Raw genomic sequence first — 24723 nt, forward strand, 5'->3', positions numbered from 1 at the left:
GAAAATAACTCCCCCAGGTGCTCAAATGAGATGTAAGGCCGAAGAGTGTAGAGACCTTCCAAAGGCGTCACATGGACTGCTAGTGGAATGTGTACTTTGCTTGGGAAACATTGGTTTAGAGCAGTATTATCACCTCTTAGTCCCACCAGGTCTCCACAAGGCTGGCACAGATACCTGGCATGTCCAGGAATACTGTACAGTTGCCTTTGGGACCTTGACTAAGCTTCATCAGCTCTCTCAGCCCTCTTCCTTTGCTACCCCTAAATCTGGCAGGTGCCCCAGACAGGGCCCCTGCAGAAGCCCACCTCTGTCCAGGCACATTGCACCAGGCAGCTGCATGTCCCACCTTTGCTAGGCCTGGTTCAGAGGCCCTGGAGATGGAAAAACGAAATGCTGCCAAGGAGGGCAGTAAAACTGGGGCACTAGGCTCTTGAAAGGCGGCTCTGAGACTAATGAGGACAGGATAATAGATAAATCTGGGTTGTGTGGTCTGGTCTTGGACAATCCCCACTCATACAACCCCGGACTCCTGGGGCTGACACAGTTGTGGCAGATGCTTTCTGGAGAGGAGGTTTTAAACATTACAGGCTCCAGAATAATGTTCATCGGCAGCGCCTTCTGAGATGACTTCAGACATGGCGAGCAGCATGACAGAATCTGATCTCATGCTATTTATTACCTGAGTCACTGATGGGGGTTTCCCTCATTCCGCTCCTCCCTTTCCCCATAAACTTTGGATCCAACCTGCATGGTGCCCCTTAAACATGCCACACCACATCCCAAATCCTCGCTGTAATTTTATCTCAAAGTAGCGTCAGTATTCCTTGAAGCAAAATTGGAAATGGGCCTTCTGTCATTCAGAGAGATGGATTTGTGTGTGTGAAAGGGTAAATGCTATCTTTTTCAAGTGCCAGATTCTCTCCTGGGCAAAGTCTGAGACAGACAGAGCAGATAGACGGGTGAATATTTCCACTGGCAAAATGTTCCCCCATTGTTATTCTTACTAAAAGCACCAAATCACATCTCAAAATAGCTGTAAGATACCCCTGGACTCAGCTGGTAAGATTTTATAAACTTTCTTCTTTTTTGGGGACATGTGATAAATGTTACATTTCAAGACATAAAACAGTCTCTCTTTAAAGCCATCACAGGCAGAGGTCTGTGTTCTCAAATACAGTGGAATCTGGCCATTTGACAAAAGTTTAAGGAACAAATTTGAACTTTGTCAGGTGTCAAGAAAAGGAATACATAGCTCGGAGCTTGATGTGTTTCTCTCTTTGGCCCATTTAGGGCTTGGTTCTGCCTTCTTTAATGGGGCTCGAGGCATGTGGAGCCAGGGTCTGTGAAGAACTGCCTGGGGCCCAGATTCCTGCGGCAGGGAGGCCCAAGGTGTGACAGACGGTCACCAAGGTCTCAGAGTGAGCCCATGGGACACAAGCAGAGGAAAGGCCCTGAGCCTTCCAGCCAGACTTTCTCAGACTTGTCATTAAAAAGGGACAGAAAAATAGCAGATGAAAAGGATAAGGGAGTAACATCAAAGGAGTTGTTTTAACGAGCGTGTGCATCATACGGTCGGAATCACAATCTGAAGTTTTCCAAATGGCCCATCTGTATGTTATACAACTTGCAGGATTCCTGTTAAATCCCACTCTTGAGGGACTTTCTCTATTAATTTTTTTAAAGGTCGCTGAGATCTCCGGGAGGGAGACTTCTGGGAAGGAGGGGTTTACAAGAATTATTTGTGGATGTTTTTTTCCCTCATTGTTTTTGACCTACCCGCAGTGGAGTACACTGCTGACCACAAAGTCATCCCCTAAGCCCCACTTCTGCTCTTGCCTTCTTTGCCACATAGTCTCACAGTGGCCTTCTGTTCCTTTGACTGCTCCTTCCTTGCCCTTTGAAATCTCCTTTCCCTCTTCCTTCTTAACTGCTGATATTCCTTCCCTTCTGCTCCATCCACAGGTGGTGTCTTTGCTAGGGTTTCAGTTGCTCTTTCTATGATTATTCTCAGATCTCTAGCTCCAACACAGACCTGTTTCCAAAGCTCTAGACCCATATATAAAATTGCTTACTATATGTCCCTACTTAGTTGTCCCATGGGCTCCTCCATCTCAACAACTCCTCTCCTTCATCTTCTCTAGTGTTCCCTATCCTAGCTGTACCACCATACACACGCATGCCCAAAGACCCTGGGAATCATCCTTTGTTCCTCATTCTCCTCCCCCTACATACAATTCACCACCAGCTTCTTAACTCTACCTCCTAAGTATGTCTCAATCTGTCTACATCTCTTGGTGTCCATTGCAATCACCCTAGACTCTGCTGCCATAATCTCTCACCTGAACCACTGCATAAAATGGCTTACAAGGTCTTTGATGCCATGAACTTGCACTACCTTTTAAGTCTTATCTTTCATCACTTTTTCTCTCCTACTCTATGCTCCAAGCATTTTGAACTCCTTTCAGTCCCCTCTATGAGCCGTTCTCACGTTTGCCTATGGCTGTTGCACAAATAATTCCCTCTGCCTAGAACACACATTTACCTGTCACACCACTCTCCCTCTTTCCCAGGCTTCTTCTATCATCTGGGTTTACACATCTCTTCCTTGGGGAAAACTTCTGCTTTAAGTAAGGTTAGGTTTCTTTGTTTTATTTTCTCATGATTACCTAAACTTCTTCCTTCATAATACTTATTACACATTATCAGTAACCCTTGTTTGTGTCCATTTTCCCAGCTAGACTACCTCATTAAACACATAAGATGTCTTAGTAGTCACATTTATCTTTTCCTGGAGACCATCCTCTAGAAACCCTTCATTCTCCTGTTCAAAGCAGAACTGTTTGTTCACTACACCTTCTAGACAGTTACCAATCCCAGTTAAATCCAAAACCTCCTTTTTCTGATGGATTCCTTGTTTGCTGGATTCTGTATTGTTTTCTTTCTTGCTGTGTATCTTTGGTTGGTGAAATTCAACCTCCAGGAACATCATGAGAATGGATGCATAGAAGGATATCTTTTTGGAAACTTTGCATGTTTGAAAATGTCTTTATTCTGCCTTTGCACTTGATGTATACTTTGGCTGGGTATAGAACTCTATGCTAAAAATCATTTGCCTTCTCAAAGTTAACACATTTTCCTGGAGTTTTCTAGTGTCAAGGACTGCTGTTGAGAATTCTAATATCTTTTTGATTCCAAATAATGTTTAGAGAATCTATGTTTGTCCCTCTAGACCTGGAAGCTTTTAGAATCCTTTTCATTATTCCTAGAGTTCTGAAATCTCATGGTAATATGCTTTGGTGGAGGTTCTTCTTCTTGATCATTATGCTGAGTAGGTTCTTCTAATTAGAAAATGCACGTCCTTCACCTCTGGAGCATTTTCTTATATTTGTTTGTATTTTATTTTCCATCATTTTCTCTCTCTTCTCTTTCTGGTTAAATGTTGGAGTTCCTAGATTGATTAGTTTTTTTATCTTTCCTTTCTTATTGTCCATTTATTTGTCTTTTGTTCTATTTTTTTTTTCTGAGAGTTTATGGATTTTTAACTTCCTATCATTTTATTGCATTTATTTCAGATTTAGAATTTCCCCAGTTCATTTTCTCCTCTGAATAAAGTTTTTGCTCCTGTTGGTGTTGGGAAGTGATAGTCACCTGGGCAATATACGTGGACAGAGGCATTAGGATCTACTGTTCCTTAAACTGTGCATTGATCCATCACTACCCCCTGCCTTTGGTGACACCTGGTGCCTGCAATTCCTGAGCCTTTTTGAAATTTTGCAGCATTTATTGGCTTGCTTTTCTCTGCCATCTTTCACTATAGGCGCTTGGTATTCAGCCATCACAATTTTACTAAATCCATCATCCACTGTCCATCTTCCAAGATATTTATTAACAATTCTCATATACTACTGTATTCATGACTATTTTCTTTAACCTTGTGGTTTTATACATTTTTAAATTCATTCACTGTCATTTTAGTAACATTTCAGAAGTGGATAGGGATATAAGCATGTGTTCAATTTTCCATGTCTAATTAAAAGCACTCATTATTCTTTGCTAAAGATTAGGACAAGTTTTCTGATTACCAGTACCTGGAGGAAAAGTCTCAATTTGGGTTCTGGTTCTAGACCTCCTCTTCCTTTTTCCCTCTCTTCCTCCCTTCTTTTCCTTCCTTCTTTTCTTTTCTCTCTCTTCTTTATTTTTTTTCTTCATCCTCTCCTTCTGTCCTGACTCACAGACAAGGTCTCAGCCAGTCCACACTGTTTGGCTTCAAAATCTTTAGGCTCCATCTAGGTTTTTCTCAATTTCTTATCACAGAATTATTGCTTGCTATTTTATTATAAAATATTTTATTTTACTGCTGCTTCTATGGATCTCAACTCATTCTTTAAATCCTCTGTGATGGTGATGATGATGATAGGGATAATGATAGATATATTTATGAGCTCTTAGCATGTACTAAGTCCCAAGTTAAGCATGTTACATAGATTAGCTCCTTTAGCTGACCCTGTGGGCTAGTTAACATTTATTTTATCATCTTATAGATAAGAAAATTAAAGCTTATGGAGTTTTAATAACTCTCCCAAGAAAATATAGCTGGTGAGTTGTGAAACTGGGTTTTAAACAACTGTTTTCTGACATCAAAGGTCAGACTTTTACTCACTACAATATATGACATCTTCTTGATGGCAAATGATATTAGACAAGACACTGATCAAAAAATTATTTTGAATGCTTAGATTTCCACTAACTGTTGGAAGCACTCTCTAACAATAGATTGAGATGCCTAATGATATCGAGTGCTCCTTTGGAAATAGCTACACAGGGGTTGGATGATCTTGTGTGAGGAATGTGTTTGAGGGATTCCTGCATTTGGAAGGAGCATGGATTTCAAAATCACTTTAAAGTCTTCAAGTCTATGATTCTGACTCTTCTGCTGTTAGTTCTCTGCTTATCTCCTAGAAACTTTCTCTTAGATTGATTAGCAGAATTGGCACCCTGCTCCTTCACCTATTGTGTATCAATGGGAAGTGTGAAAATTCTACACCCTCAAGCATATTTTAGCATTTAATATTAAAAATAATAATAGCTATCATCTATTGAATGCTTACTATGTCCAGATATTGTGCTAAGGATTGTATAAATGTTGTTTCACTTAATTCTCATAGCAACCCTGAGAGGCTGGACCACTATTATCTTGTTATCATTCTAGACCAAACAAATTCTGAATATGGTTAACTTAGTCTACTCGGACTGCCATAACAAAATACCATAGACTGGGTGACTTAAACAACAGCAATTTATTTTCTCACAGTTCTGGAGGCTGGAAAGTCCAAGATCAAGAACTGGCAGAATTTGGTTTCTAGTGAGGGCCCTCTTCTTGGCTTGCAGATGATCACCTCCCCGCTGTGTCCTCACATGGCGGAGAGAGAGAGATCACTGTCTCTTCCTTTCTTATAAGGCTACCAATCCTGTTGGATTAGGACCCCACCTTTGTGGTTTAACCTTTATTACCTCCTAAAATCCTTATCTCCAAATACAGTCACATTGGGGGTTGGAGCTTCAACATATGAATTTTCAGGGGATACACTTCAACCCATAGCAGTGGTAGACAATGTTTAGCTTGGCTTTAATGGAAATATGATGCTGTTTATGTTATTAAGACCTGAAAATTTTTGAGCTGAGAGGAGAGCATCTTTCTACTACTTTCTGGACATCCTTTCTTCCTCATGAAGAGGGTGAATAGATCACCTGTTAGATGATAGGATGGTCTCAGTATTTGGCAGGAAGGGCCAACTCTCTTGTTGCTTATCAAACAGCAGGAAGAATTCAGTTTCTTTGGGTTCGAATAAATCTGATCCTTTGTGAGGGGAACCTTTCATTATCCTGATAAAGAACCTCCTCAGGTGTCTTTAAGAGAAAAGTAGTCTCATTAGTGTTCCTCTATCTGTCTTTGAGTCAGAAATGGGTTTAGTGTCAAAATTTAGTTTTTTCTTTCTGTCTGTCTACAGAACTAACTCTATCCTCCAGAGGTTTTTGGTGACTGGTCCATTTCTTTCCCAGGAAGCTAAAGAAACTATTTCGGAAGCTGAAAGATGAGACAGAACCTGGAGAAACTGACTCTGCCCATTCAAAGCATCCAGAGCAGTGGGACCTAGACTACAGCTTGGAACCATACACTGGACTGACTCCAGAGTACATGGAAATGAGTAAGATCCCATGATATTCCCTTCCACTGGGGGAAGGTTCAGACAAGGGGTCTGGGAGAGGGGTGAAGGGAGGGGGTTAGGGTAATGACTGGGGCAGCCTCTGCTCCTTCTGGGGCTTCATGGTTACACAATGTCACCTTCAGTGCCACATGAAAGTTGAGGAGGGTGGGGCAGAAAGTACCCTGGAATGAGAACTGGGAGCAACTCTATCACCAACTTGATACAAGGATGATGCCCTATTCTCCTTGGGCCTCTTCTCCTCATCTGTGGGGAAATGAGAAGTTTGGTCTCACAGATTCCTTCCCATGGTTTCTATCATTAATAAAGCTGAAAGGGAAATGGTAAAGTCTGAAATTTAAGAATATAGTTTCCATTAAGGAAGAGTAAAGTAGTTTTATGACGCTTGGGACAACGATTTGTACATCTTTGACATGGAGAATATAGGAGAGTCCTGCACTCTGATTAGGTGGGGCTGGGTAAAATGGAAGATTTTCTCTAAAAACGTTGAGGATGTTTTGTGTAGGGGGTAGGTGTCTACAATACAGAGCCTCTGGTTGTTCTTGGATAAGGCTTGAAAGCAGGAGTGCGTGTAGTACCAGCTGATAGAACACAATCTTTTCAGATGTGGTTTGGAAGCCGTGAGTTCTCCATTATGAGAAGTGTCCTACCTTAGAACAGCTGCCTTCAAACTCTTGGCTATTTGTGAATAATCCTGATATTTTATTGGGGTGGATATTTGAGAAGCCTCTTTCCAAGACTTGGAGCAATGAATTAAAAACATAAGTCCAAGAAGTTGGACCTATCATCTAAACATTTACTCAATCTAGAGTGTGTGGAGAAGTATCAATCAGATCCAACAAAAGAATCACTCAATACTTAATATCATTGGACTTATCATTGTGTTTGCATAATGGCTCCTGCCTCCTTTGGTTAATCACTTTTAATAGGAGGCCACCACTGCATCTCTATGCACCAGGTACCTCACTTTTTATTTCTAGTGGATATTATATCTTTTCTGTTTATAAGAATGTGTGTATGTATGTTAAGAGTAGAGGGGTGGACAGGGTTTAGATTAGATGGCCACAAAAGGTCTGTTCTATTTTTGTGGTATCTAAAATTCCAGACAAAGCCTGAGCTTTGTAATCTAAATAAACTCACTAGAGAAGAAACAATCATTATGTCAGGAACAATAGGCACAGAAACTATCAAGACCCAGTTTATGTAAACACATATTTCCTTTACACTTCCCACCTTTAGCTAAGCGCTACCTCTAACCCTCTCCAACACTGAATTGACATTTACACAGAGAGGACTGCTCGTATTTCAATGTCATTCTATATCTGCCACCCTCTTGGAAAGAAATTGCTGGCAGAGACTGAGGCTCCGTTTGGGAAGAGGGTTAGATTAGAAATCCTTGAGCTCTATCTCTCAAATTCCACCCTCCAATTCCAATCCCCCATCCACCACTCAATTATCTGTGTAGGTTTTACATGCCTGTCTGCCTGTCTATCCAGATGGCTGGCTATTTCAAAGCTTCCTCTTCTGAGTGAATAAGAGCAGAGACCCTTGGGCCATACTCCCTGGGTTCAAATTCTGGCTCTAATACCAACTAGCTGGACAGCTTTGGGTGAGTGACTAATCTTTATGTGTCTCAATTTGCTTTAGCTGTACAAAAATAATAACAATATCTACCTCATGGATTGTTGTATTGAATGAATTAATGTCTATGAAGTGCTTAGAAGAGTGTCTAGCACATACAAAAGCTGTGTTACATGTCAAGTGTTGTTTCTCTTAATGATCTTGAGGCCCAAGGAAGGCAGAGTATAGGGAATATGTTGTACTTTGTCAGCCACTATATTACTGAATAGACACCCACTATGTGTTCAAACTTGGGCACTTACAAAGTAATGAGAAGAAGAGAAAAACAAGAACTAGGAAACTTGGTGATTTCTGGAAGAAGTTCAACCAAGATTGTAGAGAGTGAAATTCATTCCATAGATTAAAAAAACAAAAAACAAACAAAAACTACTTACAGATTATAAAGGAGCAAAACAACCATATAAAAGAAAGTTGGAAAATAGAGAGAAGAAGGGAACATGGCTCCCAAAACTTCCTTCATTCAAGCTCAACTTTTATTAGCATTTTGGTGCCATTTCTTACACACTTTTTGTTGTGTATATGATCTTTAAAATAAAGTTGTGATCATATGCACACATTTGTTTCTCTTTTTTCAGCTAGCACTATATGAATAAATATTTCCAAGTTATATAATATTCAAAACAAATAGCTGCATAATAAATAATCCCTCTAATAAATGTACCATAGTTTATCTACCTGTCTTCCAGTGAAGTGTATTGGAGGCTCATTTCCCAAAATCTCCCCTATTTTAATGAATTAATATATGTTATCTTCATATATGTAATCTTTTCCACAGTTAGTAATTATTTCCTCAAGATAGATTCCCAAAGATGTGATTACTAGATCTAAGGTATGGCTATTGTGTGGTTCTTGATTTACTTTACCAAATTGCTTTCTGAAAGGATTAGACCAATTCACCTAGTCACAGGCAATATATGAAATGCTCTTCCAGTGGGTACAAATTATTCAGTATACTGAAGTCACATGATATGAAGAATTATCAGTGTACAATAAGCTTGGGATTCCCAGACCCCTATGCCGACCTCATTCTACCTTGTTGACCTAAATATTCCAGACTCATCCTTTAAGATTTAGCTTTTCAGTGCTTCCTCTGTGAGGTCTTTCTAGACCAAGCCCCATTCCTCCTGAAAAGAATCATTAATTATTTGCTTTTCTTTCCCAGCATTGCATTTGGTACACACACTGATGGTGTATCTTAGAGGATGATGGTAAATGGCTCACATATCTGTTCTTCTGCAGATCCAGTCTATTAGATTCTAAAGAGCAGCGAGTAGGGACCATGGCTTATTCATCTTCATATCCTCCAGGGCCCAGCACATTTCCTGGCATGTAACAAGCACTCAATATGTCTGATAAACAAAAATGAGTGAATGAATGAATGAGTTTATTAACTAATGAAGGAAGGTTTCTTAATACAGATGTTTTTAATAATTTTAAGTGGCAAATGAAGGATCATTCTCAAAGCAGAACTTGGTTGATGGTGGGTCAAGGATGTTCTGAAGAGGTTTCCAGCTCTAGATAGGAGGTCGGACTTGATCCCCAAAGTCCTTTCTGGTTCTGAGCGTCTACATGTTAACATTAGGAGTAAGGGAGAGCACTCCAAGGAAAAGGACTGACAAGGGCAAAGAGGCTCATGGCCATGAGTAACTGTTGACACAGCAAATGGTGGTTTTTGGGTAGGGGCGGTTCAGATAAAGACCTGGGATTAATGGAGAACTCTGAAGATCAGACAAGTTTGCGTTTCACATCAGGCCTTGGGGAGCAGTTTTAAAATCTTAGCCAATGCTATGATTATGTATGAACTCTGTCTCCCTCGAGGAAATGGGGAGCAAGTGCAGAAGGGATATAGTGAGACTAAGGAAGCAATGAGGAAACACAGGTGGACTTATCCATTTATTCATTCATTGTTTCATTCACCAAACATTTATTAAGCACCTAGAGGGAAGAACAAGTTTAGAGACCAGGACCATCTCTTCAACATTTCAGGTTGATATTAATTCAGTCAACATTTCAGGTTGATATTAATTCAGTCAATAATTCAGTTGATATTGATTCAGTCTTGTCTAGAGGAGGAAGCCAGGATCACACATGGGTCTTCCAAGCTGGATTCCACAGAAACTCACTCACAGAAGTTTAGGCCATTTTGCTAAGCTGTCAATCATTTCAGAGACGTGATTATATTATCTCGTATTTTATATACATGCAAGGACAATGTTTCTGAGTTAGATTCCTTTCATTCCTTTTGTCTCTGGATTATCCCCTTCACTCTCTAAGGTAATGTTTGCTTCTATGTACAGTCAAAGCCTGGGCTGCAGAATAAACACTACCAAATGATTTCTTCATCTAGCAGTGCAGGCACAGTGTAGTTAGAAGTGGGCCCTGGAGTCAAACCACCGGGCTTCTAATCCTAAGCTTGCTGCAGTTAGTTACCTGACTCTGGGCTTGTTGCTTAAAGTCAGCCAGGCCCCATTTCCTCATCTCAAAATTGGGTTTGGGGGCCGGCCCGGTGACGCAAGCCATTAAGTGCGTGCGCTCCTCTGCGGCGGCCCAGGGTTCGCCGGTTTGGATCCCGGGCGCGCACAGACGCACTGCTTGTCGGACATGCTGTATTGGCGTCCCATATAAAGTAGAGGAAGATGGACACAGATATTAGCTCAGGGCCAGTCTTCCTCAGAAAAAAGAGAAGAATTGGCATCAGATGTTAGCTCAGGGCTGATCTTCCTCACACACACACACAAAAAAAGTGCGTTTGATGATAATAGCAGCGACCTGATAGGATGGTTCTGAGAAGTAGTAAGTGATGAATATAGAGTAGTTAAGTAACAGTGCTCAGTATGCATAGGCTCTCAGTGAATAATGGCCACCATCATTGTGGTCAAGAGTCCAATTTCTTTCTCTTTAATCTGGGCATTGACTAAAAACAGTTTGACGTCCCCGAATGTAGTGAGCCCTGGAGGTTCTTCCCATCCTGTTAGTGCAGAATTGGGCAGCAATGTTTAAAGACAGGGTACCAGAATCCAAGGCATATCTAAGAATCACACTCAGAAGCCTGAGACATAAACACTCCAAGATGTTTGTCTTTTCAGAGAAGTCTAAGCCCTGAGAGCTCTACTTGGCAAATCTGGCATCTCAAATGGGCTCTTCTTGTCATCTGTTTATCTAAAGCCCACAAACTTTTGTTCCTTTAGTCATCCAGAAAATAATCACTATTGTCTTCCTCACTCAGGAATTCAATTATCCCCCTTAGAGCCTTCCTCCAGCTTCTTAAATGCAGCCCAAGCTTTGAAGCCCTCGGGCCATTAATGTGGGTGATGAGACAAATTTCCTCTGTCATTCACATAGTCATTAGAGGAAAACTCCTTTTTCTTACTAAGGAGCTTACGTCTTGTCAAACTCTAATAGAAAGGGAGGTGCATTGGTGATTGCATATTTATTTATTCATTTATTTGGAGTGAAAGCCAGATGGTTATTTTGAAGGGCCAAGGGCCATCAGTCTCCCCTGCTCTCTGGCTATGCCCACTAAGACCTGTAAGAATCACCCCACTGATGGAAACGCTTGGGGCACGTCCCTATCAGAGACCAGAGCATCAACACCCTTGCAGCTACATCCAAGTTGTCCCATGAAATTGCAAATTTGAACTCTGTGTTCAGGAGGAGCATCCATGAATTGGCATAGACACTGTCTTCTTCTCTGTGACTCCTGCCTGACTTTGAGTCCACTCTAGCTGGGGAGAGGTCTGCTCAGGATGATTCTGAGCCTTTTTTATTCATGGCTCCTTATGACTTTGCCTCTACTAAGAATTTTGGATTCCCATTAAGGCCTTGCCATTCCTCCTTTGAATTACTGCAAATACTTCCTAACTGGTCTCCCTGCTTCCTTTTTCACTCCCTCTTCTCTTTTTCCTTCTCCTACTTTTAATTAATTAATTAATTTATTTTTGTGAGGAAGATCAGCCCTGTGCTAACATCTGCCAATCCTCCTCTTTTTTTGCTGAGGAAGACTGGCCCTGGGCTAACATCCGTGCCCGTCTTCCTCAACTTTATATGGGATGCCGCCACAGCACGGCTTGCCAAGCAGTGCGTCAGTGCGTGCCCGGGATCCGAACCGGCGAACCCTGGGCCACTGCAGCGGAGCACTCGCACTTAACCGCTTGCGCCACCGGGCCGGCCACTCCTTCTCACTTTTTAGAATGGCTTTTCTAAAATGCAAACCAGAGCATATTATCTTTTCTATTTAAAATCCTTCAATGCTACTGACTTCTTTAAGATAAAGTTCAAATCCTCTAGTGCAGCATACAAGGGCATCATGAACTGGCCCCCGCTCTGCCTTCCCTTCACAGTTCCACTTCTGCGCATCTGGTTGTCTCATGCCACCAGGTCTACCTTTGCCTGTGCTGTCCTATCTGCCTGCAGCTGGTTCTTGCTGAGTGGTTCAGGATCATACACATCTCTCGGAAGCATATTTTAGTTCTCCCATCCTCAGTTCCTCTTCTCTCTTCTATACCTGCTTTAGTATAGAAGAAAACAGGAGTGCTTTGGGGACAGAGACCGAGTCTTATTCCTCTCTAGTCCCAACACTCAGCACAGTTCCCGGAACATAGTAACAGCTCAGTAAAATATTTCTTGAATGAATGGCACTTTAACTCCTTTTCCTCCAGCAGCAGAGAAATAGGGGCCTCACTTTTCTTTCCCATGATATTTGGGCCGGCCTCCCTTTTCACTGTGGACATATTTATATAATTTTTTATATGCAGCAATTTTGATCTCCCAAGACCAAAGTGAACCATGTTTTTACGAAGAAAAGTCAAAGAAAAAGTCACTTCTGGTTTTCATTTACTCCTTTGCCTTCAGAGATGAAGTCATTAGTGGAAGTGGACAGGGTGGAATGCTCTCCCTCAGACTTGGATTTAAGCTCAACTCCCATTTCACATCTTTCCCTCTGCAGCGCCCTCTCCTGGCCATCCTTGAGGGCAGTGCTGTGTAGGACCTGAGCTGGGCACCCGGGGCACAGAGGGAACAAATGGGGCCCAGGCCCTCCAGGATCTCAGGGTCTAGGGGCAGAGAGAGATGGGCAAACAGTTATAAGAAAGGGCCTCATTGTCATGGAAAAAATACTGTGCTTGTGTGTGCAAGCTAACTGTGCTTGCCTCAGAGAAGCCACGTCTTTGCAGCTTCCATTTGACCAAGTGGAGGTGTATTATAGAGAATTGTCCATTCTCTTCTTCATTTCAGCCTGTAATTGCCCACTCACCGAACTTCCTTGGGTTTTAGAACCGACCTACTGAGGCAGAATGAAGTCCAGACTGGAAACAAGAGGATCATCTCCCAACCACACCTCAGGCTTGTTTTGAGACTTCAGACAAGGCTGGGAAGAGAATCCATCTCAGGAGATACATTTCTCAGCTCTTCTGCCTGGAGACTTAATTCTCTTGACTATTTTCTGAGCTCTCTACCACATTTATGGCCCCACCACCCTCCAGGCCCCTAGCTGAGAAACCTCCACATCACTGTTCATTTGCTCTTCTGTCTCCACACACCTCCCATCCAGCGGGTTTGATCTTTCCTCTGGAGTGTCTTTGGAAGTGGTTCCTTCCGTTCATCCTCTTAGCCTCCTACACCTGATGCTTTTTCTAACACCTCCTCAAGACAACCACTTGCAACCACCACCATCTCACTACGGCTGTATTTATTTTCTCTAAGGTGTAGTGTTGGTCTTATTATCCATTGTTCAAAAACATTCAGGGTTGCCATAGCCTTAACAAGGCCTTTGTGGGTCATCCTTTCAATTTATTTAACCTTTTACACATTCTTGGTCTAGCCAAAATGAACCCCACTGACCATTTCCCACCTGCAGCCTACATTTCACTCCTTTCATGCCTGACCTTGCATATCCCCCTTGCTCTGGAATTCCCTGTCCCTTCTCACTCACATGGCCACAGCTCTTGTGTTACCTCCTCCCCTTGCTCCTCTCCCCTTCCTCAGTGTTTTAGCTCCCGTCCCCCCCAGAGTTTTAGACAAGCTGCCTCCTAAGACAGTGATGCCTATTGGTAACTAATTTCTGAAGGCAGGTTCCTCAATTGCAGGGCCCTGCACAGTGCCTGCCACAGCACGGGCACTGAAGACATATTGGATAAACCTGTAAAGGAGTGACTGAGTAAATGAGGGTGTCATTTATCCAGCTTCACTTTTCTCTTATGTAGGCTGAAACAATCTCACTCTATTAATGCTGCTGTCAATTCACATTTATTAATGGGCTGATAATCCAGTGAGTGGATTATCAAGAATGGTGGTTATCCTTGTTTCTCTTTCTCTGCCTCCTCCTCCTCTCATGTCTCCCCCTCTCCCTCCTCCCCTTCACTTCTGCCTTCTCCACTCCCCCATCCCAGGCCTATTATGTATTCCTTTCCAGTGAGTAAGCCAGTGAAATAAGAGAAAGCGTAACGTGAAGCCATCCATGCTGCTCATAGGTAGCAGCTCTGGGAAACAGCTTGGTGAGAGAGAAGACTGAAGGCCACAAATGTCAAAAGCTTGTTGGAAGCAATAGTTTCTACCAACCCCGTGGGTAATGAAGACTTGGAGATAGTAATCATACCACTACTTCTGATTTCTTTGCACCCCTGTCTTCAAAGTGAGAGCCTCTTTTATCTTCAGATATTCACTGTAGGGCAATATCTCTCCTTCCCATCTTCCCAGGGTGTCAGGTGAGACTTGGGTATGAATCCAGCTCTGCATTTATCTAGCAGTGTGACCTTGGGCATGTCATATCATCTCTCTGGGCTTCACTTTCTTCCATGACATTATGCAGAATTAGACCAGATGATGAGTTTTCCTTCACAGGGATGCAACCCATTGGTCTGTGGTCATAACCAACTGTGCAATGTGTCACAAATAATGCGCTACTACTAATAACATATTTTAAAAATAATCAGGTAAAACAGAGTCAATGGCACCCTCACTTTCTCGCATTCTTGGATTACTTTTGAATGAAAGAGCACAGGAGGTTTCAGCATGCACAAAATCTGGCTACACCACAGAAGTGAGTGGTGTGCACAATCATTTCTCATTGAATGTCTTGACAAGAATAAAGAGTTTCAAACCAGTGGACTAGGTAACTTCCAGGGTCCCTTCCAGTGCTGGCGTCCTAGTTCATACATACCAGCTTGAACAATGCACCTTGAAACCAAGGTCAGCCCAAAGACCTATTAGTAGAACGGAGGCTAGAGCACCCTCCCAGACCATTCCACAAGAGAATTTCATCAGGACCTATAGGAATTTGGGCTTTGGTGGAGGGATGGGGTGGAGGGAGTTTTCCTCTTTCCTTCCCAACAGGCTAGACCTCCCCAATTCCAGAAAGGCCCTTGTCTTGGGCTTTGAACAAAAATAAGAGCAGTGAAACCAAAGCTGCCCACTCTCTCTGGTGTGCCTGACATGGTGATCCCCGGCCCTGCTCTCAGCTGTCAGCTTCCTTCCCCGTGATCCCCAGGACCACCCATGCAGACAGGAAGTGCGCTGAGCCCACTCTGAGCCTGTCAGTTGTAATGGCGAGGCAGGTCATCGGTTGAGGGAAGCAGCAGGGAGAGATGTATTATATTTACATTTTTCTAAACCATGCTGGAAGCAGGACCCAGGGCCCAGCAGGCATGGGGGAGGGGCCATGAGGCGAAGGGGAAGCTGGGAGTGGGGGGAAGGCTAGGAGTCAGCATTGCCGGTGGGGAGCTACCTCTGGGCAGGATTGGTGGTGGGGATGGGCTGGCTCCAGACAAAGAGAAACCTGAGAGTGAGGGATTAAGCTGGAAAAACCTGTGAGGGGAGCAGCAAGCTTTCGAGGGAATCTCCAATATCAAACCTCTTTCCCGAAGAGCTCACTAAGAAGGACTTCAAGGGTAGCCCCCCATCCCCCATCTCTGAGGGGAAGGAAGAATGCTGTCCCAGGAGCAGGCCATGACATTAATCATCATTGTTTCCAACCTCAAAGTAGGGCTTCAAAACTCCTTTGCCACAGGCCCCTCACAGCCCCGTTGTGGAGTTTTCCTCAGGGCCTGACGAGAGGAAATTTCTCAGTTGCTTTAAGAGCTGCAAGCTAAGTTCTCCGGACACTTGCAGAGGTTTAACTCTTACAGAGTGGAATTGCCATAAAAATGTAGGCCTGAATTTAATCCTATAAGAGGAGTTTAGTGACAAATTCTCGAAGAGTTGCTTGATAAAGTTTTATCACCGTTTTATCAGGTAAACAAGTGATTCAATTGAAGACTGATGGCCTAGGTTCAGGTTATTCACTATATTGTGATAGGAGCTTCTTAAGGGCAAGATTTGTGTCTTATTCATTCACAGCATCTAACCACAGGGCCTGGCATGTCGTAAGTGCTCAACAAACGTTTTATGGTGAAAGAAGAATAAAGAAGGAAAGAGGTGGTCCTAGAGTGAGGACCCTGAAGACAAGGTGACAATTGGACTCCTCAGACCACCATTTACCAAAGCTCTGCAGACACTCTGGCTGCACTGATTTAGCTGGAACAGTCCACCCCCGCCCACCCCCTCGGGGTGGGGTGGGGCAAGATCCCTTATTTTGAAGTGCTTGCAATCAGGGAATGCTATCTTCCTAAGGGCAGGTCTCCTACAGCAATATAAATTGATGGACTTGTAAAATTACCTAGGTAGTTCAGGCAAAACACCCCGTGTATTAGTCAGCTACTGCTATGATAATGCTGTATAACAAACACCCAAAGTCTCAATGACTTACAACTGAGACAGAGAAAAAAGAGCAACGGAAGGAGCTGGCTCCAGACATCATTGAATATTCTACCCTGGAAGTGATCAAGTAAAGGTAGCCACTTATTAAAGAAAGAGTAAAGAGACTAAGGCTTCAGATAAGTGATGACTTTGGTGACACCCAAGATTCCTTTCAACTCTGATATTCTTTGGTCATGGATGGTAGACACCACACTGGGTAATTCCAAGTTTCCAACAGAGACTGGATATATAAAACTAGTCCCAAGGGTGCCTTAGATGTAAGTGATGAAATATTCCAGAATATCTGCACAACCATCAGCACTGAAGCCTGTATATTCTGTCACAGAATTCCAAGTGTGTGTGCTACAAGGTAATGGCTCAAAGAACCAGGAAATTCCTTTCCCTGAGCCATCCTGTTTACACAAAATGAGTCATCCCACTGGATAATCAGGTACCTGCCATCTTCTGTAAATGGCGTTTAAACACAGTTCAGGCAGCATCCAGGATCTCATTCCAGTATTTCTGGGAAGTAGGGTGAGTCACAGGTCATTTCTTTCCTTTTGCTTCTGAAGCATACATTGCTTGCATTGTCTGTGCTAAGAGTCCAACCCCCCATAAGTAATTAAGAAAAAAGGCAAGAGTATGTCTGTATACTACACCCCTTGGTGTACACAGAAGGCTCCTGACACACAGGATATGTCCAGTCAGTGCTTGAGAAGTGAATGAATGAATGAGTGGAAGGCAGTCTTTTAGGTTAAAACTTGCCGAGAACTCTATCACTTTCCCATTTCTCTTCTTGCTCTAATGACCAGGAAGCTCAGAGTGAACTCTATTGTTCAACCACAGCACCAATATGGGTCCTTAAGTTTGCATATTTGTTTCTCCCTCCTTTCTCTGTTCTTTATTTCCTTTTTTCTAAAATTCCGTAAACCTAACTGTGTGTTCTTTTTGCTGACTTTTTCACAGCCTTTTGGGAAGATGTGAGGGCAAAGGAACGAAGCAAAGGTCCTTAGAAATGCTTTGTAGCTTGGGAACTTCTTTCCAATCATGACTAGTGTCATTGCCCTTCCACCTCATTGCCTGCATTACCACAGCTCAAATGGGTGGATGGGAGGATGGATGCATGGGAAGAAGGATGAACGAATAACTGGCCTTCACATTCCCATTTTGCATGGATAAAGTAAACCAGAGTGAGTAAGCCAGGTCATTCATTTGTTCACTCAATAAACATTTACTGGAAATTCACCAGGCTGTTCTCTGAAAATCGGAAATGAATCAGTAGATCTCAACAGCTTGATTCTCTCTAGGTTTTTTTTTTTTTTTTCGGTGAGGAAGATTAGCCCTGAGCTAACATCTGTTGCCAATCTTCCTCTTTTTGCTCAGGAAGATTGGCCCTGAGCTAACATCTGTGCCCATCTTCCTGTACTTTACATGTGGAACGCCTGCCACAGCGGCTTGATAGTGGTGCATAGGTCCACAGCTGGGATCTGAACCTGCGAACCCTGGGCCACCAAAGCAGAGCACACAAACTTAACCACTATGCCACTGGGCCAGCTCCTCTCTGTAGTTTTAAGAAGCTAAAATAGGTCCACTGATGTAAGATTTTTGAGGTGGCTCAAATGCAGTCCAGACACGAGCAACGGCACAGAAAACAGCAGGACAGCTGCAATGCACCAGCCATAGAAGACGTGTATATGTGAATGAAGGCACTTTGAAGAGTGAAAATATCTGTTCATATTGATGGTGATGCTGGTGTCAATAAAAGTTCATTCTCTGACCAGAAGATTAGAAATCAGATTGCAGAAGATCCCATAAAGGAAACCTAAGATGTGTGAGAGTAACTAGGGAGGGGAAGGAACCTTGTTGCACTGGGTTGAGTATTTACATTTTTGTGTGGTGAAGACGACGTTGAATTTGGCTGGCATCAGAAACTATCTTCGTTTCCCAGCTTCATCAATTGCTAGGTGTGTGGCTCTTGAAAAATTATTTCACCTCTCTGAGACTCAGTTTTCTCACTCGTAAAATGGAGATAATAATACTTGACACTGAAGATTATTTTATGAACCAGAGAACATGCTGCCTGCACATGGTAGATGTTTAGGAACATCTGCCTAACATGTAGGTAGATGGTTGGTTGAAGCACCACGACCTCTGAAGGTTTGGAGTTTTGCTCAGAGGATATGGAAAGGGAGCAATGGGCAGATTTTTCCAGAAGTACATAGTGTCCAGGCTTTTAAGCCTCCTGTGGCTGAGAGCCACATTCTCCTGTCCTTTTCTGTGGCCATTGGCAGGGTCCACCTCTGAAGGCTACCATGACCCTAGCCTCTGTTCCCAAGGCAGAGAAGAGGGCTGCTTATGGACTGGTCTGTTTCACACAATCAACCAGAGATCCACTATTATAAGTAAATTTGAATTCTTGAGTAGCAGGACTCTCAAGAAGTCATTGGTCCTTCTGTCTACATCTGAAGAAGCTAATATTTCACCATTCATGTGGGGGTGAGGAAAAGGTGGGGACTGAGTCTCCCTTAATTACAAAGAAATGAAGAAAAGACAGAGCCAAATGCACCTGGCTGATCTGTCCCAGTGTTGCATTGATTCATATGCAGTAAACTCTTAATACTTACTGTTACTTCGAGCCTGTTTCTTCCTGTTATGACTTCCAGGGTTTCTGAATTGAGCCTGATCCATTGTATAAACCCCAGGCGACTCCATGCAGATTGAAAGGGAATTCCACTTATTGTCTTTATTTCCTAAGTAGTTTGTTTGTGAATTTGGATCAGTGGATTTGCAGGAAAGATCTTAACTACCAACCACATAGCAAACCTTCAGGTGCTGCTTTTACTTGTTCTTCAAGTCAAGCCCAGTGGTTGTGAATCTGTGAAGCCTCCACGGATCCGCTGGTGAGAGTGAGTTACTCCTGCCCTGGTGCTCCACTGCATTCTGTTATTGCTGCCTTTAGAGTTCTAACTCCATAACACCGGCAGGGTTTGTTTACATGTCCATCTTCCCCAGGGCATACTCTGAGCTCTTGGAAGGATGACACAGTGATCTGTTCATCTTTGTTTCCTAGCAATGAGCAAGGTACCCAGTATATAAACTGTGCTCAGTAAATGCTTTTTGGGTGAATGAATGAATGAATGAATGAATGAATAGTGAATGATGGACATTGGGAATCTTCTTATATTTCTGTCACGACTTCTCCTGTTTTCCTAAGCAATAGAGGCCCATGCTGAGGAACTAGCTCATTCCCTTTCTTCTCATTATCTCTTCCTGTTTATAGAGTCAATCAACACTTGTAATTCTTTTCTACATCAGACACTCTCAGTGTTGAGCTCAGTTGGCTTCCCTCGCCCTTAGGAGAAGGAGATCACTGGGGACAACCTTGAAATATGGGGTGATGAAATAAACAGGCATGACCTTTCTTTGCTGTGTTTTTACATAAGTGTTTATATTGATGGGCTGTTTCTAACTCAGTCTTTCAGTAACTGCCTCCTGAGTGAGAAGACAAAGTCACACCAGTATGTCCCTCGGTTATGTCCTTGCATTGCTTATTAGTGGTTCATGGAAGGGAGGAGTCTTAAGCCCAAGTTTTCAATCATCTTGAGCTAACTGTGCTGCTTTTGCTAAACTATAGAACGTTAAAAAAAAAGCTGTAATTATTTTCCTTAGACTTGGACTCTCCTGACTGTCTTTACTCCGACTTTCTTGAAGACTTTTGTGCAAATTACAGAGCTGAGAACTACTGTGGGGAGGTGTCAGTACTTCACGTCCCCCTCCAGCCTCACCATCACTAAGTGCAGTGCTCTCGGTTCACACATTTTAGTAGTCGCCTCTTTTTGTGTTTGTTTTGTGTTTACAGCTGGTGAAAATAGTTTGTATTTATGAAACAGATACCCTCTGACCATCTGCTATGAGATAGGCACACACAAAATCGTGAGGACTCAGAAGGGAATCAAATATGTCCATGGTCTCACGGGCCTTACCATCCAGGGAACAAGTCAAATAAACAAATAGATCAACATGTGCAAAGCATTATGGGAGTGAGGAGGAGAGATGCCCATGGTGCCCAGTTCTGCCTGGGTGACATGGTGGGGAATGGGGTGGAGGAGAGTTTTCATAGCGAATGTTAAGTTTGCGTTAAGCCTGAAAGATAAATAGTAATTCATCCAGCAGACAAGGAGAGAAGGGAAATTACAGACAGCAGTGTTTTGTACAAAGGCTCAGAAATGTGGAAAACATGGTGAGTTTGGGGAAGTACAAATGGTTTTGACGTGGTCGGAAAGCAGGCAGAGTTGATCTCTGAGCATACCAGCTAAATGTTAGCCCTGAGCGCAGAGCATGGGTGGGGAGGAGATGTGTCTGGAAAAATAAATTAGGGTCAGATCACAAAGGGTCTTGAATGCCAGGCTGTGTGTGTGTGTGTGTGTGTGTGTGTGTGTGTGTGTGTGTGTGATGGAAGGGTAGATATTTTCACTGAAGAATTTTAAATTAATAAATAAAAAATCAGAGTTGTGTTCCATTAAGCGCTTTTCCAGCAGTCCTGGCCGGTCTACTCTATCTATCTAATAGACTACTTTTCTTCTTTGAGCAGATTGTCCTGGAATGTCCTTGTTGGATGCCATTTTGTTTAGTTTAATCCACTTCTCCTTGTTATTTTAACCTAAGCCCAGGTAATCAGGGTCCAGATGATAATTGTCTCCAGCATCAGGCAGTATAGGGCTGGTGGTTATTTTAAGGGATCCCCAGGTGCTGGAGACTGAGAAGAGAAAACCAGTGGGGTTTGTGCCTAGGAGTATTTCCAGTCTTTTTCCTTCCAGCTCAGCCTTTTTGGAGTAATTTACAGCAGGCTTTGTAAGGATTTAGTTGAAAATCAACTTACAGATTCCTCCCTAATTGGCTTGGCCAGGTTTAATCTGGTATTGGTCAAGCCAAGCTGGCTTCTATTATGCAGTGCACTAAGGATTTCCGGCACTGCCCCTGTCCTAATGGAGGCCGGCTGGCTTTCGAAGCAATCTTGGTGTTGGTGAAGTTATCCTTCTGTCCTCTGAAGTGAACCCAGGACGCCCATCTGATACAGCATTCAGACCTTTGACTAAAAAGAGCAAGTCTTGGATTTGGCATTTGTATGCTAGAGGGTTATGGTTTTGTATTTTTTTCTCCCCAGTATAAAGCAAAGCTTCCTATTTGTTTCTGCCTCTGGGTAGATTCCTGGAAATGTGCAGGGTACCAAGGCCAAGCAGGCAACACCTGCAGTGGTGGGACATCTGCAGAGAGTGGCTTTTCTTGGCCCAAGGACCCTGGAGCAACATCAGTGGAGGGGACAGGAGTGTCCTGTCGCTCCAGGCCCAGCACCACTGGCCTTGGCTGAGCCCCCTCCCTTGAGGTTGTCCAGTGCTGAGCACATAGACCCACACGGCAAGGGGAAAGAGAAGTCGTGCTATGGGGTCAGGCTCATTTCTGATCACTGTTAGCACTAATAGTTAGCCACCGCTGGAATAGGGACATAGGAGATCCTGTGTCTGGAGGGTTTGTGAAAGTGAAAAAGCAAACCATCAGGGCAACCCCAGAGGAGAGAGTCATGTCTGCCTCTGGAATTCATGTGAAAAAAAGGAGAGGAAGTGGAGAGTCCCATTTTTCCTATAATCCTGGAAGGACATTGGATTTCTGAGTGCCACTTGCAAGAGTGGGGTGAGGGCATGCTGTATACATTTATAGTCACTCAGAAGTAACCTGCCCCTCCGCACCCCCATCAGTCTCCTTGCCGTGCTCTTGCTGGGGCTTTGCAGAGTTTGCACGGTTTTGCTGGAGGAAGTCACTTATGAGAAGATCAATTACCCTGTAGAACTGAGCTCATTAGAATGAAGAAGACCAACTTAGAACTCCATAAATAAAGATATGTTCACATATATACTTAAATACAGACATGCATTTTATAGGTTTTAGAAAACTAGTTTAACATCTGTTTTGCTTTCCTTGTTAATTCCATTCCCCTCCACCCACCTCTGCTCTTCTAACCTCCCTGACCCCCAAATCCAACGTGAATTCCTCAGCAAAGCCTCATTTAAAAGATGTGATAGACCCTGCATTTTGAACTGGCTCCCAGAGCTTGGTTTTTTTTTTTTTTTTGGTGAGGAAGATTGGACCTGAGCTAACATCTGTGCCAGTCTTCCTCTATTTTGTATGTGGGATGCCGCCACAGCGTGGCTTGATGAGCAATGTGTAGGTGCACACCTGGGATCCAAACCTGTGAACCCCGGGCAGCCAAAACAGAGCACTCAAACTTAACCACTAAGCCACCAGGCCGGCCCCCCAGAGGCTGTTTTGGAAGATTTCTCCTCCCCACCTCCCACCCCAATCTCCTTTGGCCAGCCAGCTAGCCAGGGGGCCATTCCAAGGGCCCAACTTTGACAAATCTATGTCTTCTGGTACGTCTTGCCACCAACTGGCACCTGCTAGTCTCATAGGGCCTGCTGAACATCCATTGGGCATCCAGAACCATGGCAGTGACAGAGCTGTATCAGCCAGAGCAGTGACCCACAACAAATATATAAATATTTGTTTTTTAGTTTGGATCCTTATTTTTCAATTTTTATTTGACTATCCTAGAATCTTGAAGCTTGTCCCAATGAGTGAGAATCATAGCATCACAGCAAATCAGACCTGAAGGGAATTTAAACCAGTCTCCTCAATTTATCAGTGAGGATGCCGAAGCCCATTGAAACAGAGAATTGCCCAAGGGCATACAGCTAGTGAGAAACACCCAGGGCTAGCAGTCAGGCCACCTGACCCCTGTTCAGTGCTTACACCTTAAATTTGTGTCTGTTTTGCATATAAGTATGCAGTATATATTGCTGCCATCAGTACATGTTGATATTTATTCCAATAAAAGTGAAATTACACATAACAGGTAACATTATTGAACAGTTATTAAGAGGCAGACATTGTTCTAAGCACTTTATGTATGCAGTATCATTTACCCTTGTGACAACTTTATGAGGTGGATATTATTATTATCTTCAATTTACAGTTGAAGTAACTGAGACATGGAGAAATTAAATAACTTGCATGTATGCAAATAACTTGCTTAGTATGTAGGGAAGTCCTATTCGACTGTGACTTTCTTGGGATACAGGACTGTGTTTGCATCAGCAAATATGGACTGAGCCCCTAGAATGAACGGAACCCTTGCCTTTCTAGTGGGAAATAAAGATGCGTGAGTAGATCAGTCACAGCAGCACACAGCGATGACTGTAACAGAGGCATGCACAAAATAGGGGGAGGTACGGGAGGGAGAACGGGCTTCACCAAGGAGATGGCACTTGAATGCTCTTGGGGATGCATAGAAGTTTGCTAGCTGGAGAATGAGTGCTTGTGCACAAATGAATGGAAGGATCTAACGTGTTCAGGGGAAAATCAGGAGGGTGAGAAGTTCAGAGTGCTAGAAGGCAGAAGCGTGATGGTTGAGGGGGAGATGCTGGGAGACGGAGCCAGAGAGGCAGGTTGGGAGCCGACTGTAAAGTACCTGTATCCCAAGATAAGGAATTTGGATTATATCCAGTAAACAGAGGGGAGCCAACAGAAATTTGTATTTGAAACGTGACAGGATCACATTACTGGGGCCTTTGGGCTGAATAGACTGCAGAAGCACGGGATTGTGGTGACAAGGAAGCCAGTCAGGAGGTTGCTGCTGTTGTCCAGGTAGCAATGATGAGGGCCTGGACTCCTTACAGCCATTTGATTGACATGGGCTGCCTCCACTCGTTTGCTCATGCTGCTTCCATGGCCTGGAATGCTCTCTTTAATCCAGTCTTCCTGGAACAGCAGGCCCATCTTTCAAAACTAAGCTTAGGTGTTTGAAATAGAGGCTTCCCTTAGTCTCCACCCCAGACAGGCTTGGGGTCTCCCTCCTTTCAGTCTCTGCTATCTCTGGTACATTCTTCTTTCTCTCTTGGCACACATCAAACCTTGTTGTACTTCTTTGTGTACATTTCTCTGTTCTGCTTTACACCCAGCTCCTTGAAGGCAGGACCAGACCTTTGCCTCCTTAAATACCTGGCATAGTGCCTGACATTCAATAAATGTGTGATGAATGAGTAAACTTTCTAAATAAAGGCAGTGACTACGGATA

General features: G+C 43.3%; 1 protein-coding gene across 1 annotated transcript in view; it reads left to right on the plus strand.

Annotated features, from left to right (window-relative positions):
• The window catches only part of ANO2 (anoctamin 2), a 331112-nt gene that overhangs the window by 289776 nt on the left and 16613 nt on the right, over window positions 1–24723 (plus strand). Inside the window, exon 22 of the mRNA XM_087441928.1 lies at window positions 6061–6206. Within this exon, the coding sequence (XP_087298054.1) occupies window positions 6061–6206 (146 nt within the window). The remainder of the gene's footprint in view (window positions 1–6060; window positions 6207–24723) is intronic.

This window comes from Ceratotherium simum, chromosome 17 (genome assembly GCF_057802395.1).
Source record: "Ceratotherium simum simum isolate JZ-2026a chromosome 17, ASM5780239v1, whole genome shotgun sequence".
NCBI classification, from domain to species: domain Eukaryota; kingdom Metazoa; phylum Chordata; class Mammalia; order Perissodactyla; family Rhinocerotidae; genus Ceratotherium; species Ceratotherium simum.